Raw genomic sequence first — 19,192 nt, 5'->3', positions numbered from 1 at the left:
GGAAAACATATTTACATGGTATAACAGTTTTAGAAAATGATATCTATTAACTTTTATTTATACAATATCTTCTAACTTTGAAATATTTTACCTGGCTTAATTGATTCCTGGGAGTATATTTACTAAACTGCGGGTTTGAAAAAGTGGAGATGTTGCCTATAGCAACCAATCAGATTCTAGTTATCATTTATTTAGTACGTTCTACAAAATGACAGCTAGAATCTGATTGGTTGCTACAGGCAACATCTCCACTTTTTCAAACCTGCAGTTTAGTAAATATACCCCCTGCAGTCGTGAAAATGGCTCCCTTTGTGTTATGCTGAAAAACTACAAATGTGTACATTAAGTTATGAACATCTCATTTAGTGGAAAATTTCCACTGAACTACATAAAAAATACCTGAACATGGATTTCTTTAAGAACCAATCATAAATGAGCTTTTATATGTTTAGTGTAAGTTAGAGAATGAAAGCAAGGATCTGATTGGTTGCTCTGTTTTAGTGCAACTTATGCACTGTAATGTAATGTGAATAAATGAGCCCTACAAGAAGAAGTTCGCTGTATTCTACTCTTTAGATAGTACAGTGCAGTTAACTTGAATTTTCTGGACCTGAGTCATTAAGGAGAGCAAAGCCAGAAAAAGAGAAACTTTGCACCTGGGTAAAACCATGTTGCATTGGAGGGAGAGGTAAATTTAAAATGTGGGGACAGATCTATAGTTGGGGTAGGGCATGTCCTAGATCAACTTTAAATGTCAGTGTAAAAATAAAGTTATCAAGTATTTGTGTGCTACATGACAAAAAAGTCAGTATTAATAATTAATTCATAAATAATAAACTAATTTGCACCCCTTGTATTGTAACATGGTTTTGTCCTGGAACATATTGACTATTGTTTTTGCCTTGCTCTCCTTAATGACTCAGGCCCTCTGTTTTAGTGATTCACACACTATAATATAAGCTCACAGCTGATTGGTTGTTGGGATTACTAATCAGTAGGATACTATAAATTCCCATTTAATATGATTGAGAATTAAGCTATTGTGAAGCTTACAAAAGCAAAAAGTTTAAATGTTTTTTATATATGCTTTCTAGGCATATTTCTAGGTATGATTGAATTGTGCAACATATATGGAGAAAGTCAATGTATTATCTTGTTCTTTTTGCAGTGCTAAACCTACTGATTTTGACTTCCTGAAGATAATCGGAAAAGGGAGCTTTGGGAAGGTTTGTCATCCCCAAAAACCCATCTATCCAGAAAATCACTCTGTGCCTAACAGTTTTAGAGCCTCCTGATCACAACCTGTCTCGATAGAATTTTGATATCTAATAGACAATTGATAGCTTCTCTGAGGTGTAGAAGTATGTAAATATAGAGCAGACCAGGACAGAAAGAGTGCAGACAGGGACAGCAGTGAAATTGAGGAAGAGATGGATTATGACCGTAGAGAATGTGTAATATGAGGAGAGAACGGGCAGGTAACATAGTTGCAGAGCAGGAATCATGGCGAGGAGGAGTTTAACTGAGATCGAGGAAAAGAAAGAGAAGCTATTAGACTCACTGAGTAAAGTAGTTGACAACAGAAAATATACATAGACATAGAACAGAAATGTGAAAGCTGTGCAGAATAATTAAGACACAAACTCCATTTTTGTTGGCCTGAGCCATTAAGATGAGCAAAGCAAAAAAAAATAAAAATGAGTAACTTTGCACCTTGGCAAAACCATGTTGCATTGGAGGGGGAGGTACATTTAAAAGGTGGGGACAGATTTATAGTTGGAATAGGGCATGTCCTAGATCAACTTTAAATTTCAGTGTAGAAATAAAGTTATCAATTATTTGTGTCCTACATGAGTAAAAAGTCAGTATTTTCCTTATGTATAAAATAATAAACTAATTTGCACCCCTTGTATTGTAACATGGCATGTTCAGGATCAAATTTACTCCTTTTTTTGCCTTGCTCTCCTTAATGACTCAGGACCTGTGAGTCTGATGAGCAAAAGGGGGGCTATATGGCTACACTTTGGGGATTAGCCCTTGTTTGTGAGTGGTAGAAGGGCATTTTTAGAGTGCAAACAGGCTGTATTTTGCTATTGGCAGACAATCATTTGCTTTTTGGATTTTGCATCCTACACAGTACAAGGCCCAATGTGTCCTGGAAATTATTTTAAAATGCTATCAACTATAATTTAGGTGCAAGAGAGTGAAAAGTGATGCACATCTTTGTGTTGTGGCTGCATGTAATACGTGATCGCCTGTGAATTTTGAGGAATGGATAGTAAAAGATGCAGTGAAAATGGAGATAGGACAGAGGAAGAAAGGTTAAGATGAGAGACACAATTTGTCATCAGAGGAGATAGTAAACAGAATATCAGAGTGACACAAGAAGGACAGTAATAAAACATAAGTAGGGGTTTCTACATCCACAGGGAGGAATCATTATAGGGCATCATTTACAGTTAAGATCAAAGCAAAAATAAAAAAGTGCAAATTTGCTCCTGGACAATCCATGTTGCAATGTAAGGCGTACAAATACATTTATTTTTCTTTGCATGCAGGAAAAAATACTGGATACTTTTGGATGTAAAACACAAATACTGGACAACTTCATATCTCCCTCCCGTATCTAAATTTGTCCACACCTTTTACATTTACTCTTCTTGCAGTGCAATGTGGTTTTGCCAAGGTGCAAATTTACTCTTTTGCATGCTCCTAGCCCTAAATGATGCATTATAGTGTTTATCCAGAGAATGTTACTGATAGATATGTGAACAACACCTCGAAAAGTTCATTATAGTACTTATTCTTAGACAGCAAAGAAAATGCACTATGTAAAGTTTGCATCGAAGAAAATAATAACTAACTGTGACCCTAATTCATAAAATAAAAAGACAGCACAAAACACAACATTTCACCCCCTCTCCAACTAGAGCTGCACTGTGGCTTTTAGAGGAGTCTGTGTAGCTTGGCGCTGCGGGTTACAGAAACTGCTGCCAAGGACTCAGAGTTTGTCGCTAATCTCATAATCTGGAGCTGACTGGGCAGGACATTCCTGGGGAGTTAGGTGGGAAGTGGAGGGGGGCGTCTGTATATTTTTTTATTACTAGAACTTGATATTTTGTGGTGATCCAGTTTTACCTGCCCTTAAATATTTGAACTAGACCATTTAACATTTCTGTCATATCTAACAGTTGTATTAGTTTAGGATCGGCCAAACCAATTTTCCACTGAAGGTGTAACACCATCCTTACCAACAAGACTGTGCTTCCTTTCTGCTACCCCTAAGCAGCAAGAGGAAGTGCGTCCTACACGTACTGTCAACTAAAAGGCTTATTTCTCACAGGTCCTACTGGCCAAGCGTAAAAGTGACAAAAAGTTCTATGCTGTGAAGGTTCTGCAGAAGAAGACCATCCTGAAGAAGAAAGAGGTACTTGAGTAGTGATGCCTGATACTCCCCCCCCCCCCTTCCCTGTAGCTACAGTAGGCATAACTCACCTTTTTGGGGACTATATTCAAGTTTGTTTGTATTTTATTCTCAGCAATCTCACATCATGGCTGAGAGAAACGTTTTGCTGAAGAACCTCAAGCACCCATTTCTGGTGGGACTGCATTATTCCTTCCAAACGGCCGAGAAACTCTACTTTGTACTAGACTACGTGAACGGAGGAGAGGTGAGGTTGCACTTATTACAGCTCAGTTTGTCTGTAGAAAAATCAACTTGTTTTTTGGGATTACTTGAGAAGAAAGCTGAGAAACCCTGCGACAGATCTCACAATGTCACCCTACAAGGAGTGGCTCAGTCTAGATTAGAGGTTGTTTGACAAGCATTGATCACATACAGGTAAAAAGAAATTTGCACAAAGGTCAACACTTTGTCACTGAATCCAATTAATTTGCAATGTCCATATCCCTAAACACTAAACCAGGGCTGGATAATTCCAGAAACTATTGTGGCCAATGTCCTGAAAAAAATGCTTCTTGCACTTAGATTTTTGGGAGTCGTTTCCCTGGCTCCTAAAATGATCCTGCGCAGTGGCGCACACAGTTTATGAGTCTCCAGAACCCCCCCTCCTGCGCTAACTTAGTGCCCACCATAGCGGCACTGTCCTATACAGCAGCCGCGGCGCTGCCAAAGATGCGTCCGCGGCGGTGCTGCATTGTATACAGCACCGCCGCGGACGCTTCTTTGACAGCACCGCGGCTGCTGTATAGGACAGCGCTGCCAAAACGCGCGGGCGCATGCGCAGCAGCTCTCTCTCGTGGGTTTTTTTGGGTCAGGGTGGAAGGAAACCCCCCCTGACAATCCTGCGTGCGCCCCTGCTGCGGACTCCTAGATTTGACTGATTGGATTCTAAAATCTACATTATTTTGTTTACCTCTGCATTAAACACACAGACAGACATACATATAAATGTCTTCCTATCACAATCCTCACTGGCTTCTGTTGGAAAGAGTCATTTATGCTTGATGATTTCAGTGCTGTGTCATCATTTTATGCCTCGTATGTAGACTTGCAATAATTAACAGATTAAATCAGAATGTTCAGCATCTTGTCAAGGAGTCAGCTAAATGTTCTGATGATTAAATCACACCTATGGTCATGCATGTGATATTTCATATTCACCTGACACCAGGGGTCTGAAAGCTCTTCAATCGTACTCTTCTTCCAGTTGAATTGGTATGAGAACATACTTTTACAACAAATGAACAATCTTTGTTGGTATCTATCATCATCATCACCATGTAAGGGCAACTAATGATCATTTGAATATACTTTAAAAACAATGTTGCAATACACCACCATCACCATTTTATTTTATATAGCGCCGCTGATTCCGCAGCGCTGCACAGAGAACTCATTCACATCAGTCCCTGCCCCATTGGGGCTTACAGTCTAAATTCCCTAACACACAAAGACAGACAGAGAGAGACAGACTAGGGTCAATTTGTTAGCAGCCAATTAACCTACCAGTATGTTTTTGGAGTGTGGGAGGAAACCGGAATACCCGAAGGAAACCCATGCAGACATGGGGAGAACATACAAACTCCACACAGATAAGGCCATGGTCGGGAATTGAACTCATGACCCCAGTGCTGTAAGGCAGAAGTGCTAACCACCATGCCACCGTGTTCTTTTAATCAAATTTGTTTCAATTTCAAATTTAAAAAAAGCCTAACATCCATATATATATTTTATTTGTCTGATCTCATTTAAATACTTAGCTGTATTTGTATTGAGCCATTTACCACTAAAGCACAGCATGTTATGCCATCTCTCATAGACCACTCACCTTCTCCTCTCTCTGCCGTCCTCTTGTTCCAATAATTGCATTCCATTTATTTTATATCTCCAGTGCTAACTCATTGGCTGCTCATATCTGATCAGGATTTCTCAATGACCTACTTTTTTTGTTCGACTTTTCCCAATGTGCCATCTCTCTCCTTCCAGCTTTTCTTTCACTTACAAAGGGAGCGCTCGTTCCTGGAGCCCCGAGCTCGTTTCTACTCTGCGGAATTGGCTAGCGCTATTGGGTACCTACACTCTCAAAATATAATTTACAGGTAAGACCCACCGGGGAATAAACGACATCAAAACATTTCATAAAGTTAGTTGTAACAGTCCAAGTATAATCGGATTAAAGGGAATCCATACAAAAGTCACAATTGAATGTCTATATTTATGTTGCAGCCGGTGTATGGCTTCTATGTTCTTGATGGAGGTGAAATGTTTGTTTGCAGAACTGGACGTTTTGCGGAAACTGAAGGAGCAAAAAATATAATTCCTAAAGATCCCAAGCTTAGTTTTTTCCCCCCTATAAATCAGTGTTACTATAACCTTCTATCAGTTCCTGCACAAAGCAGAGTGGACAATATATATAGTATATTATTTTTATTCTTAAAGCAGAAATGTTATCATATATGTAAGTACACTTCTGCACTAAATGCAAACATATAACAACCAATCAGAGACTTTCTTAGGGCTGGTAAGATAGATTGGGTATCATTTATGGAGTATATTATGGTCAAAGCGAACTGCAAAAATCCTCTTTGGTGGCATTGTAAGCCTCAATTTGCGTAAATGTGATTAGATTTCTGCCAGCATGGCAGAGCCAGATTTAGACCTCATGGGGCCCTAGGCAAGATACTGGTTTGGGGCCCCCTCCCTGAAAAAATCCATAGCACTATAGTTTTTAGCATAACATATACCCCTATTCAGGGGCTGGCTGGCAGACTTTAGCCCACGGGGGCAAGCACATAGCACTGGCCCATAAGTAGCGGCCCATTTTTAAAGGTTGGTCTCACCGCCTGCCCTGAGAGGGCCCTCTGGGGATCACTGGGCCCTAGGCAATTGCCTAGGTTGCCTAGTGGTAAATCCGGCCCTGCAGCATGGTTTTACAGAGCAAGTTGGTGGTGTTTGCGCAATTCTAGACGCACTTGGCCGATGTAAAAATAGATAAACACACAAAAGGCTCACGTGTAGTAAAAATGCACCCGATGTCTCCTCTCATGATTAATTTAAGCCATAAATTAATCTAAAGCGTGTAGTATTTTAGGAGAAAAATATATTTAATGGTGTGGTGGTACTAAAGTGATGTGACATGTTCCCCGTTGCACAGTGCTCCTCTTCAGATTTTTCCACTTTCCCCACAACCTTCGGTACACTTCTTGTTTGGCATCTCACGAGAGCGGAATGTAAGCGCGCACCTGGAAGTGAGCAAATTGGACTAGATCTAGATGCAGCGGTGCAATGTCAAGGCATTTCACACTGTACGTCCAGTGCACTCCGTAATTCTGGTGCAGTGTCACACAACATTACAAATATTGCAGATAAACCATGACACGTTAGTATGAAAACAAGCAGTCATGTGAACTTGATACATAACATATATATTGCAAATGATATCCTAATGGTTCTAAATCATAGTGATACAATAAATGTTATTTTGGCAACAATCAGGTCACTATTACAAGTGTCTACTAGAAATATCTAAGTTTGTCCAGACTACAGTGGTATAAACTGTGTCTATCAAAAACAGAAAATGATACTGCTCATTCAAACTTGTGTTTAAACATAAATATAATCACACATTTGATACTTTTATTGCCATGCTATGGGATGAGACATTGTAAGCCAGTGGTTCTCCACTTTCTAAGTACTGACAGTGATCACTTTAAACACTTATATGGAGAGATTAAATTGTTGGCGATGTGCCACATGGACATCACCGCGGTGTCTGGCTACGCACATTGCCGGCCATTACATTGGGAATCTCCGCTCATTTTTCTGCGCACTTCTATAATAAGCACCAATTCCTGCCATTACATGGGGGCGATGTGTCTCTGCGGCCGTTCCGGAGACACATCACCAGCAATTGAATCTCCCCCATATAGTAGATGCATATTTTAAACATATCACCAACACATAGCCAGTGCTTTAGTTTTTTCTTTGTGGACTGAGCACTAACAGTGCATGTTTTTTGTATATATAGTTTGCATTACTTTTTTATTTGTACAAGTGCACCTAATTGTCCACCAAGTGCATTTCAACTTGCATAACCACTACCTGGTCTTTGAAACCCTCCCGTTACATCAACCAGCGTCTACATTTGTGGGTTCGTGAGTACTCCAAAAATGTTCATGGTGGAAACGTTACGTTTTTCACCTAAACTTAGCCTCATTTCTGCCATAAGCAAAAGGTCACATGTGTCTTTATTACATGTGTCATGTTGTGTGTTTGATTGTGTCTATTACATTGCTGGAAGTGCATCAAGGAATATACTTTATGAAAAAGTGTTACTGGATCATCATCATCATCACCATTTATTTATATAGCGCCACTGATTCCGCAGCGCTGTACAGAGAACTCATTCACATCAGTCCCTGCCCCATTGGAGCTTACAGTCTAAATTCCCTAATATGCACAGACAGACAGACAGACAGACAGACAGGCAGAGACTAGGGTCAATTTTTATAGTAGCCAATTAACCTACTAGTATGCTTTTGGAGTGTGGGAGGAAACCGGAGCACCCGGAGGAAACCCACGCAAACACGGAGAGAACATACAAACTCCACACAGATAAGGTCATGGTCGGGAATTGAACTAATGACCCCAGCGCTATCACATTTTGTGTGGATGACACAAAATGTGTCACATTGAAAGTATCGGCTCAAGGTTGGGTTTCTTGCATCTCTGGCCAGTCGCACAAATCAAATACTTTTTGAAGGGAAGTAGAGGCAACACCTCCCAAAATCTAATTTAAATAATCCTTTCCCACAAAATTAAATCTCATTTTCCCACTTAAATGAAAAATTGGGTGCACTTGGAATGCTGCTGATCCACCCTATTCCTCCTATCGGACAGTGCAAACTGCAGACCTAAACCATCTTAGCCCACAAATTCATACACTTACTGAATGAATCCAGATTCATTGCATCACTAGACCTTACACAGGCACATGCATGAGGACCAACGCTGAGAAACATGTTTTTCATATTGTAACTGATTAGCTGTTTTGCTTTATCTTCTAGGGACTTAAAACCAGAAAATATCCTGCTTGATAGCCAGGTAAAAAAAAGAGTGGAAGGAAGTGATGGTGAGAAAGTGTGTGTTCTGTATATCCCTATTCTCTCCATATAACCTGGACTTAGATATATTTGTTCTCTTATATCCAGGGTCATGTGGTTCTAACCGATTTTGGACTTTGTAAAGAGGGGATGGAACCAGAGGAGACAACCAATACCTTTTGTGGGACACCTGAGGTACATATACTTTTTAAACTGTGACGGGAACATTCTAACTAACCTGGATGTTACAAACCTGGGGGTAAATTTATCAAGCTGCGGGAATGAAAAAGTAGAGCTGTTGCCTATAGCAACCAATCAGATTCCAGTTATCATTTATTTAGTACATTCTAGAAAATGACAGCTAGAATCTGATTGGTTGCTATAGGCAACATCTCCACTTTTTCAAACCCACAGCTTGATAAATTTACCTCCTGGAGTTCACAGCGTTTCAGTATCTACTTTTATTCTCTGTATTACCATTTATTGAGTTTCATACACAACAAAGGTTTGTGACATTATGTCCTGTGCTCTTCTGACCTTGTGAGGTCTACTGTGACTCATGTATGCAAAATGTGTTGCGACAACATGTGGACAAGTAAACTGCCCAAATAGATTGTAATCACACAATGGATACAACAACCACGCAATGCTTTCCTAGTATTGTGATGCCGGGAACAGATTTGTCACAACTTTCCCTCTTTTTCTAGTACCTGGCCCCTGAAGTTCTGAGAAAGCAGCCATACGATCGCACCGTAGACTGGTGGTGTTTGGGAGCCGTCTTGTATGAGATGCTCTATGGACTGGCAAGTACTTTTCTTCTTCATAGGCTAAGAGAGAATTGCTATTATCTATCTACACAGTCACATGTTCCTCTGTCACTGTCTCTTAGCCTATTGCCTTTTCTTTCTCCTGCCTTCTCTGATTCCCCTTTCCACTGAGAACACGTGAGGACTGTGGTGCTTTGCTTCCAGCAGACTCTCAGCAGAGGAGGTGGGGACAGATTGAGCAATCTCGGACTGGGTGAGCAGGTCATAGGTATCTCTAACTTTACATCCCATGTGTCCCTTGCATCACTCCACCCCATGGCTCACACTTTCCCTAATTTTCTATGCCAATATCATAGTTACAGTTATATAGTTAGTGAGGATGAAACAAAGACACAGGTCCATTAAGTACAACTTTTCATAAATTCTAACTTTACTGATCCAGAGGACGGCAACCCCCTTCCCCCCCAGTAAGTGTGACCAGGGCTACTGAACCACACTCTATACTAAACTATACTGGACAATACAGACAGACAGAGAATTAAGAGGGCACCGTTTAAAAGTCACATTTGCTTTCCCAATCTTGTGGCACAGACCCAATTGGAGTCCATAAACATAACAAATAGTAATCGATCAATTACTGAACTTAGTTCTCTTCGCACACATGGGTGAGTGTCATCTGGGCCAGGTGCTTTATTTACCTTATTTTTATTAGGTGTAACACATCTCCCCTTGTGTTAGAAAAGTAATGTGTAATTATGTGCAGAGGCTATTGCTTCACACCTTATTTCCTGGAATTTTTTCTTCTTTTATGAATACAGATAAAAAAAAAAACATACTTAAAGCTACACTACCACCTACTGAAAAGATTTTGTAACTTACTCCTCCCCCTAGTTCCTCTTACAGCCCTATTCTAAAAGCAAGGGTGGGGTGTGAGCAGAAGCACCTATCACAAGCCACAATCAATAGATTGTGACTTATGATTGATCCTTCAGCTCATGCCCCCCCCTCCCCCTCTACTGCCATTTAAAAATGATAACACATATTGATTTGCTTGTTCTGTATTATGAAAGTAGCAGAACCTCAGGAAAGACAGTTGCATTTAGCCAGGGCTGTAACAAGCCCTGGGGGTGGCCCCCAATGTTGGCGTGCCTCCCCTGCTGCTTCTTATCTTACATGTGGGAAGTAGGGCCGCATCCTCTGCTCCTCAGACTGGCAGTATGACATCATAGCAAAGCACCATACTCCCGAGCGTATCACTGGGGAGCAGCAGCCGACAGCTTCACAGGTTAGAACCTGTTGGCTTCTCCTTCATGTCAGTGGCTGGCTGTCAGTGTGGGGGCTCCGAAGGGGCACTGCACTAAAAATAATGATAACGATATAATTACATTATCACTCATTCAGTACTTTAGGTGCCCTCTAATCATTATTTGAGCACTAGGCAACCGCATACCTGCCAAACAATTGGGTAGGCAGCATCAGGATGGGGGCGTGGCCACTGTATGATGGGGGAGGGGCGTGCCTAGTGCTTTTGCATGGCACCCGTCCACTGTTGCTCTGCCATGTAGAGTACCTCCAAATATTCCCACGGATCAGGACAAAGCTGTCCGGATTGGGATGGCGGAACAGAGCCCTCAAATCAGAACTGTTCCGCTGAAATTGGGAAGATTGGGAGGTATTAGGTTTGCCTAAAATATTTTTTTGAAATGTCCTATTTGGTCTTTATGCTTTTATTTAAGAGTAGGCTTCCCAGTGTGACACCCAGATGGAGATACACAAGCCAGAGAAGGCAAAACAATGGGCAATGGTCAATGCGGAAATCAATAGAATGCTCAGTGTCCAGGCAGAGCCTAGAGGACAGTTCAGCACATTTGATTCTTTCTTCTACTTATAAAGAACTCCACTGTAATCTACCACACTTCCTTTCTTAATTGAATCAATTTATTTTACCCCTCGTCCTGTACCGTTCTTCCTCTAATGCCCGGGTTCACAAATTGCTTGGTTTCTAATGTCCCTCCTTATGTGTCTTTTTGCAGCCTCCATTCTACAGCCGGGATGTTTCACAGATGTACGACAACATCCTGCATCAGCCCCTGCAGCTCCCAGGAGGAAAGACCACTGCCACCTGCGACATCCTCCAGGGTCTTCTGCACAAAGATCAACACAGCCGCCTGGGATCCAAGGCTGATTTTGTACAGTACCACTACTTTTTATTTATTAATATTGTATTAACATTTCATTTCATATCCTGTGGCCTTCACTGACAAACAGACCTAGAGAGCATAGCATCAGTGTAACAAATGTAATATCATATAATATCATATAATACTAGACCTTAATGGAGGCAGAAAACCATAGCAAAATCCTGAAGCCAATGTGCTTATCATAAAAAACCTGTACTAGCACAAGAATCCTGGCACATTTACACCAATCATAAAATAATCAAAACTATAAATGGTTAAGAGTATGGCAATACTCTGCCCTTTGTAACGCTAACAAGGTATATTAAAACAATTAACGTGTTATGTGGCTAGAAGATACTCGCCTACGCTTTGGACCTTCCCTCCAAGAGGTCTAAGCGGGGAAGTGCGGGAGTCATTTTGGCGCTAGTTGCATCATCAGGGCTTGATGACGAGAATCGTTTACCACTTCACAAGTAAGGGAAGCGGGATCTTCTGGGAGAATAGGCAAGTATGTACTAGAATGATACACATACTTGCCAACTCTCCCGAAATGTCCGGGAGACTCCCGCATTTTGCGAGAGTCTCACGGACTCCCGGGAGAGTGTGGCAATCTCCCGGATTTGCCCACTTCACTAGGAAGTGCCCACTTCCAAAATGACGCGCATTTTGGAGGCCAGCCCACCATCCCCGCAGGCTCCCGTATACCAACATTTCAAAGTTGGCAAGTATGATTATACAGTATACTATACAGATGTACAGACCCCGAAATACAGAAAGGAGAAAAGTAAATTATTGATGTTTCATGAGTTTGCCATATACAAAGACATAATAAACAGTAAGGGCCTCAATGAATGCACATTGCACAATGATTATCTCTCTGGAAACGCCTAGCTGTGGGGAGAGAAAAGAAATATGTGAAAAAGTGTAAATACCACAACCTCCTACCACTTTACACCACCCAGGGTCACCATCAGAAATTGTGGGGCCCACTATCAAGATAATATTATTTAAAATCTGGTTTAGTCACCTCGAAATTAAGGCTGAAAACTCCGCTCATTTTTCCTTGCTTCCCATGGGCGGAGATTCCTTACCATAATTGGCGTCACCATGCGTATCCGAACTTTGAGGTGATGAAAGACAACCTTCTGTCTCAGCACTGTGTTGTCAGAATAACATTGTTAAACACAAGGGACCACTCTGTGGGGAAAAGCATGAACAGAGGGCCTCTCGCTGAACATACTCACATTTGCTTATAATTTACTTCAGCTCTGGCTGGGGATGGATAAGAGAGTGGCTCCTTTGCTCAGGGCCATCTTAATGCATGGACACCCTAGGCAGTTGCCCTGGGGCCCCACGAGCATAGCGGCCCTGTAGGCTTGCCAATTTTTCAGTATATTATTCCGGGAGATTTATTCAGAACCTTCAGACCCTCTTTATTAAAAAGTTCAGGTGGACTAATCACCTCAGTATCAGCTGTTATCTGTACATGCGCTCTTGCTGTTGCCAATACATACTTTGACCTTTGACGAAAACAACGTAATGCACTAATTGTACATAAGTGGGTGAGTGTAGGTAGAGCTCCAGTGCACTGCTTTGCCCGGGGGCCTATATTGGTGTCTGATCCAGACAGCGTGTGAACTGCTGAAACATTGTCAGGATTGATGAAGAGCTCAGGGAGAAGCAGATTATGTAACGGGTAGTAATAGCTACCACTGTGAAATAAACTTGACCCTGCCCTGCAGATGAAGGTGGTGGGGGGTTGGTGAATGGGGTTGGAAGGATTGTGTAAAAAAAAAATATATGGAACGTGACTAACCTAGTTTCACATTGTTTGGGCGTCCTGGGCATGCTCCTTCGGGTGGCTGGTGAGTCTCTCTTGTCTATCCTACTAATTAGTCCTCTTTTCCCCTTCCCACCTCCCCTCTGCTATACCCTTCCTCTTATTTATCTGTCTCCTACTTCTTGTCTTGTTGTTTTCCTTTTTGATTGAAAAATTGTGAGGTTGACTTATTCTTCTGTAATTCAACATGTTGTGTTATACTTGTCACCTCAATAAAGAAAGATTACACAAAAAATAATATATAAAAGAGGTAAAAATAAATGGGTGTATTTATCGGTGCGTTTCTGTGAAAATGAGCAGGGTGCAATCACCAGACTCCCCAGCAAATAATTTTTTGGTGGACTGTTGATGATGCATTTCCAACCTCCCATGGTAGGTCCCTGCACAGCTCTTCTGAGCACCCCTGGGAACCACTGCCGAAGTGATTCGTTTGGTGCTACAACTCAAACCTTTTTTTAATATAAATTGGTTTACACAAATCCAAGTGTTCTGAAGATGATGCCACTCCCTAAAAAAAAAACTTATACTGCAGCTAGTTATAGCACAAGGCAAACATAAACCAGATGAGTGTTACTGGGTGGAAGTATGCAGAGCCTGATTAGGCGATATACTGGTTTGGGTCTCCTCCCCCACTCTGTCACAACAACAAAACACACATTAAAACAGGTTAGAGTAATCCAAGCCCTTGACTGTCCACTGGGCCCTAGACAGGCACATCAGCTGCCTAATAGATGATCCAGCTCTGGATGTATGGGGTTATTTTTCCATTGGAGTATGTGGATGTATTTCTCCTATGAAACAAAACAACAGCTATCCTTTTATGAACAAGACATGTATGTATTGTGTGACTCTAATGCGGCACATTCTCTAATACCACTTTCATACTGCCGCCCCGGCAATATCCCGGGTTGTTAACCCGGGATATTGCCGGGGCACAGGGCAGTATAGATAAGAAGATTCCCGGGTTGGGCGGGTTCATACTGCACCTGCCCGACCCGGGTTTTAGAAAAAAAAAAGTGTAAAAAAATGTTTTAATTAAAAAAAAATACATAACAAATGTTTACTTAACTTATTTTCAGCCAGCGGTGTCTCCGGTGCGTTGCCGGCTGTCAGGGGGACCTCTGGGTACTAAAATGACGTAATTTCTAGTCCATTAGAAACGCACCGGAGACACCGCTGGCTGAAAATAAGTTAAGTAAACATTTGTTATGTATTTTTTTTTAATTAAAATCATTTTTTTTTACTTTGCCATTTTTTTTTTTTTACAGTATGAATGGTGAGACCCGGGAATTACCCGGGTTGCACCATTCATACTGGAGGCGAGTGGGGTCCAACCCGGGAATTACCCCTCGCAAAATCCCGGGTCTAAGTCCCGGGATTTTAGACCCGGGATTTTGTGGTTGGACTATTCATACTGCACCAAGACCCGGGTTTTTCAGCGTGCCTCTGCAAAAACCCGGGTTTTTGGTGCAGTATGAATGGGGTATAACAGGCATAAAAATATAGGAATGGTTCATGATGATTTCTAGCATGATGTAGCACGGTGGCTTAGTGGTTAGCACTTCTGCCTCCCAGCACTGCGGTCATGAGTTAAATTCCCGACCATGGCCTTATCTGTGTGGAGTTTGTATGTTCTCACCGTGTTTGCGTGGGTTTCCTCCGGGTGCTCCAGTTTCCTCCCACACTCCAAAAACATACTAGTAGGTTAATTGGCTGCTATGAACTTGACCCTAGTCTGTGTTTCTGTCTGTGTCTGTGTGTATGTTAGGGAATTTAGACTGTAAGCTCCAATGGGGCAGTGACTGATGTGAATGAGTTCTCTGTACAGCGCTGCGGAATTAGTGGCGCTATATAAATGATGATGATGATGATGATGAAAGGAGATACATTAGGTTTTCCATATAATCCAGTGTTCACCCAAGAAAATTTTGCCAGCCGGGTGGTGTTAAGAAGTAGCCGGGTGGGGGCAGTGTAATACTTTGCAATAATCAGAATGAAAAATGTTGAAGACTATAGTCAACACATATATTATTTACAAAGACTCTGGTCGACTTCTTAGCTGGACTGGATACACATATTTTTTTAGAATTACTTATTTTTGTATGCCTCCTGGCTGCTGATCCTCTGCCTGTCTGGACTGACTGCCAGGACTGGTCTGACTGGTGGTCAGTGATCTAACACGCTCCGCTGGCTGCAGTGCTCACACAGTGCCTATAATAATAGGACAAACAATCATCATTATCATTTATTTATATAGCGCCAGCATATTCTGTAGCGCTTTACAACAAACTATGGTTTGCCCTAGCATAATAGGACCCCGTTAGACTCCAGACTGTAATCTGTGTGTTAATGCAGTGTCATTTGTTTGCCCTACAGCTGGAAATCAAGAATCATGTTTTCTTCAGCCCAATTAACTGGGATGATCTGTATCACAAGAGGATTTCCCCACCTTATAACCCCAATGTGGTAAGTAAATTTAGAGTCATTGTGTCCGTTGTGTTTATAATATTAAAATTTACAGTTCCATCTGGAGGTGAACAGTTTTGAACCAGCTAACTCACTAGTAGTTTGAAGGAAATGAAAGTAGTGCACAGAATCTATATGTTAGAATTCAATCGTATACTGAATCCTGTTAGAAAGTAATCTGTGGAATACCCTATGGAGCCCAAACCTGCTCATTACAACGAGTCAGGAGGGATGCCGACAAAAAAATCTTATCTTTATGTTTAACTCTAGGGAGAGATTACTCTGTATTCTGTGAAGGGGGAAATCAAATCCTGAACTATATCTTAGATTTTTTTCCTTGTCATATGGAGGAAGCAATTCTACAGATAGTGTATATCGGTGTTTCTCAACTCTGATCCTAACAGCTTGCTAACAGCGCATGTGAACTCTACCATAGTGTACATAAATAGGTGTATAAATTTGAGACGTATTTATTGTAAAAAATCTACATCTGATAAAATATATCTATAACCAATCTGAGAGTTGACCTGTAAAGCATGCCACGTTAGTGATCCCTGAGGGCCAGAATTAAGACACAGTGTAATATCCGACACCTGGGTGTTCTGGGATGAATATACTGATGGTTTGAAACATTGAAATTTTCACCTTCCAGGCTGGTCCAGCCGATCTGCGGCATTTTGATCCAGAGTTCACGCAGGAGGATGTGCCGAACTCCGTCAGCCGTACTCCTGACCCGAATATCGGCAGTTCCAGCTGCTCAAACGCTTTCTACGGCTTCTCCTATGCACAAAGTGATGATGACGTTTTGAACTAAGCTCATATCTGGGACAACAGTTTTTGAATAGAAAAGTTTGGGAGTAACCAGCACACTCACACTCCTTGAGGCTTAAGGAACAGTAAAAGCCTCATCCACCAATAATAGAGACCTTCTGATGTCACCATCTCTTCTATGTCACCTCTACTAGCCTCAACTGGAAGCCTTAATGAACTGACAAAGAGAGATGAGTAGAGAGAGGAGCATGCGTAACTTGAGCATTGACTATGAGCCTGTGATATTAATCAATGTAATATCCAGTATTCTGTGTAACCAATAGAAGTAATGTAGCCAGTCATGTGTTTGCTGCTCTTAGAGATACATATTACAGGGCTATGTCTTGTTTGTCAGGCACACTGTTATTGGCTTACCGGTGACCTTGTACTTGCCCTATATTGCCTCCATTGTGCTTGCTTGATACTAGTGTGTCCTCAGTATTCTAAACTCTATCATCACAACACTCTACTTCCTTCTGATCCTTTATCTGTCAGTGCCCTTTCTTATCTTCATTTCTGGTGCCATATACTCTCCTATAACACCTATGTTCTTCTATAAAATATTACTAGGTAGTCTCCAGTCAAGGTTAGAACGACAATGAAGTGCAGCAATCAGCTGTATAGATATCACAGAGAGCTGGTATCTCTTTATATTCCCGGTATACAGCAAAGCCACGATCAATTCATATATTCATTGTGCCTATTATACATGTAAGATACATTATACATGAAAAAACACAGGACACAAAACAATTATCTTAGTCTCCAGATAGCTCTTTCATAAAGCTCTTCCAACAAAGTAAGTATATGCTAAAAACAAGTCAATGAATTGACGAATAATCTATATTTCAAAAAACAAATATTTTAAAACTTAAAAGAATAACACATAATAGCGTTGTATTAGAAAGGATAGATATACAAAAACTCTAGGGGGTATATTTACTAAACTGCGGGTTTGAAAAAGTGGAGATGTTGCCTATAGCAACCAATCAGATTCTAGCTGTCATTTTGTAGAATGCACTAAATAAATGAAAGCTAGAATCTGATTGGTTGCTATAGGCAACATCTCCACTTTTCCAAACCCGCAGTTTAGTAAATCTAGCCCTAGGACTTCCAGACATAGGAGTTCCAGTATTCTGCTCACTTTTTAGTGTTTTTCATGAGTATGTGGAAGGGATCAAGTATGTAAAAGGGACAAACATCCAAACTATGTAACTTGTGGCTCTACAGCTGTTCTGGAACTGATAGAGCATAATGGGACTTGATGGTTCTACAACAGTAGGATAGCCATGCATTGCCTATCTCTAACATAGATAGTAATACTTCTAATTATTCTCTGTTCCTCTCTCACTCTAACATTGCTGTTCGTCTTCTATCACTGCCACCCTCTCATTCATTTGACACTGCCAACTCCCCTGTCTCACTCCTACTATTTTATCTACTCCTTTTTATATGCATATGACATATCTCATTTTATATATGATAAGGTCATTGATAAGTACTTTTCTTGAAAAGGCTATTTTTGTAGACGCCTAGAACAATACAAATATAGTAATTCAGGAATGTATTTTAGAATGTGAAAATTAACTATGGGCTACATGTGATACTTGTACATTTTAGTAAAGAAGATATGTTCACAAAAAAGGGGAGTTGGATTATTTACTTTGAATACCAGTTGTATTAGTGTTCGCTACTTTTAGGTGTGGGTAATAAAAAGTCCCTAAACCTTGGACATGTTTGAGATATATGGCCTACCATTGACAATTGTTGGTGCCTATATTCTGTATTGTGATATACAAGTATCAATAACAGAAAGAGACTGAATGTGGGAATAAGTTAATATTGATGCTTCCAGGTGAATTAGATAAATAATGCTATATCGAAAGAACTGTGAGTTTAATACTGACTTGCCCAAATAGGAGTCACTGCACTGCCACAATCAATCATTAGCAACTAATCCCTTCTCCCTTATTGATATTGCCTCAGAGCCTAATAGATATACAGGTGATCTGACAGTGACATCACATCACGTACTAGTCAGTAATATAACTTCCACTGATTCTTTGCTCCTGGGCAGGTGCACATCACATCTCATCATCGGCTATTTATATAACGCTACTAATTCCGCAGCGCTGTACAGTCTGGCCCTACCTCCTTTCTTTCCAATGATCGGACCTCTCAGCAGCAATTTGAAGGTATGAAGACTGCTGCTAGGGAGGGGGTGATTGCCCTGATTGCCCCCTCTGGATCTGCCAGTGTCGCAAGATTACACTCTATGGGACAATGAAAGTTTGATACATAAGGTTAAGTGCTTCACATTGCATATTGGTCCAGCAAGAATGCAGAGTTAAAAAGTGCTTAGTGGGTCATATGATCCAGTCATACAGCAACGTTGGTCAGGGGGTCAGAGGGTTGTTGTCTTGTGTGAACTGTATAAGGGGTGGTAATAAGGTGACCCAGGAAGGTTAAGAGAATGGTTGAGGAATATTATAAGCTAGTCTGAAGAAGTGGGTTTTCAGTGAATACTTGCCGGTTTGAAGAGAAAAGTCTTATTGAGAGGGAAA

At 41.0% G+C, this 19,192-nt stretch overlaps 1 protein-coding gene across 1 annotated transcript in view; it reads left to right on the top strand.

Moving 5' to 3' along the window:
- The window catches only part of SGK2 (serum/glucocorticoid regulated kinase 2), a 31,384-nt gene extending 13,026 nt beyond the window's left edge, over positions 1–18,358 (top strand). The window contains exons 3-12 of the mRNA XM_075177631.1: positions 1,169–1,226; positions 3,344–3,427; positions 3,540–3,671; positions 5,450–5,562; positions 8,530–8,566; positions 8,674–8,760; positions 9,273–9,368; positions 11,366–11,521; positions 15,729–15,818; positions 16,471–18,358. Of these exons, the coding sequence (XP_075033732.1) occupies positions 1,169–1,226; positions 3,344–3,427; positions 3,540–3,671; positions 5,450–5,562; positions 8,530–8,566; positions 8,674–8,760; positions 9,273–9,368; positions 11,366–11,521; positions 15,729–15,818; positions 16,471–16,632 (1,015 nt within the window). The 3' untranslated portion in view covers positions 16,633–18,358. The remainder of the gene's footprint in view (positions 1–1,168; positions 1,227–3,343; positions 3,428–3,539; positions 3,672–5,449; positions 5,563–8,529; positions 8,567–8,673; positions 8,761–9,272; positions 9,369–11,365; positions 11,522–15,728; positions 15,819–16,470) is intronic.
- The last annotated feature ends 834 nt before the right edge of the window (positions 18,359–19,192 follow it).

Source organism: Mixophyes fleayi, chromosome 6 (assembly GCF_038048845.1).
Source record: "Mixophyes fleayi isolate aMixFle1 chromosome 6, aMixFle1.hap1, whole genome shotgun sequence".
In the NCBI taxonomy this organism is placed as follows: Eukaryota; Metazoa; Chordata; class Amphibia; order Anura; family Limnodynastidae; genus Mixophyes; species Mixophyes fleayi.
This window is presented reverse-complemented; position numbering and strand designations above follow the sequence as displayed.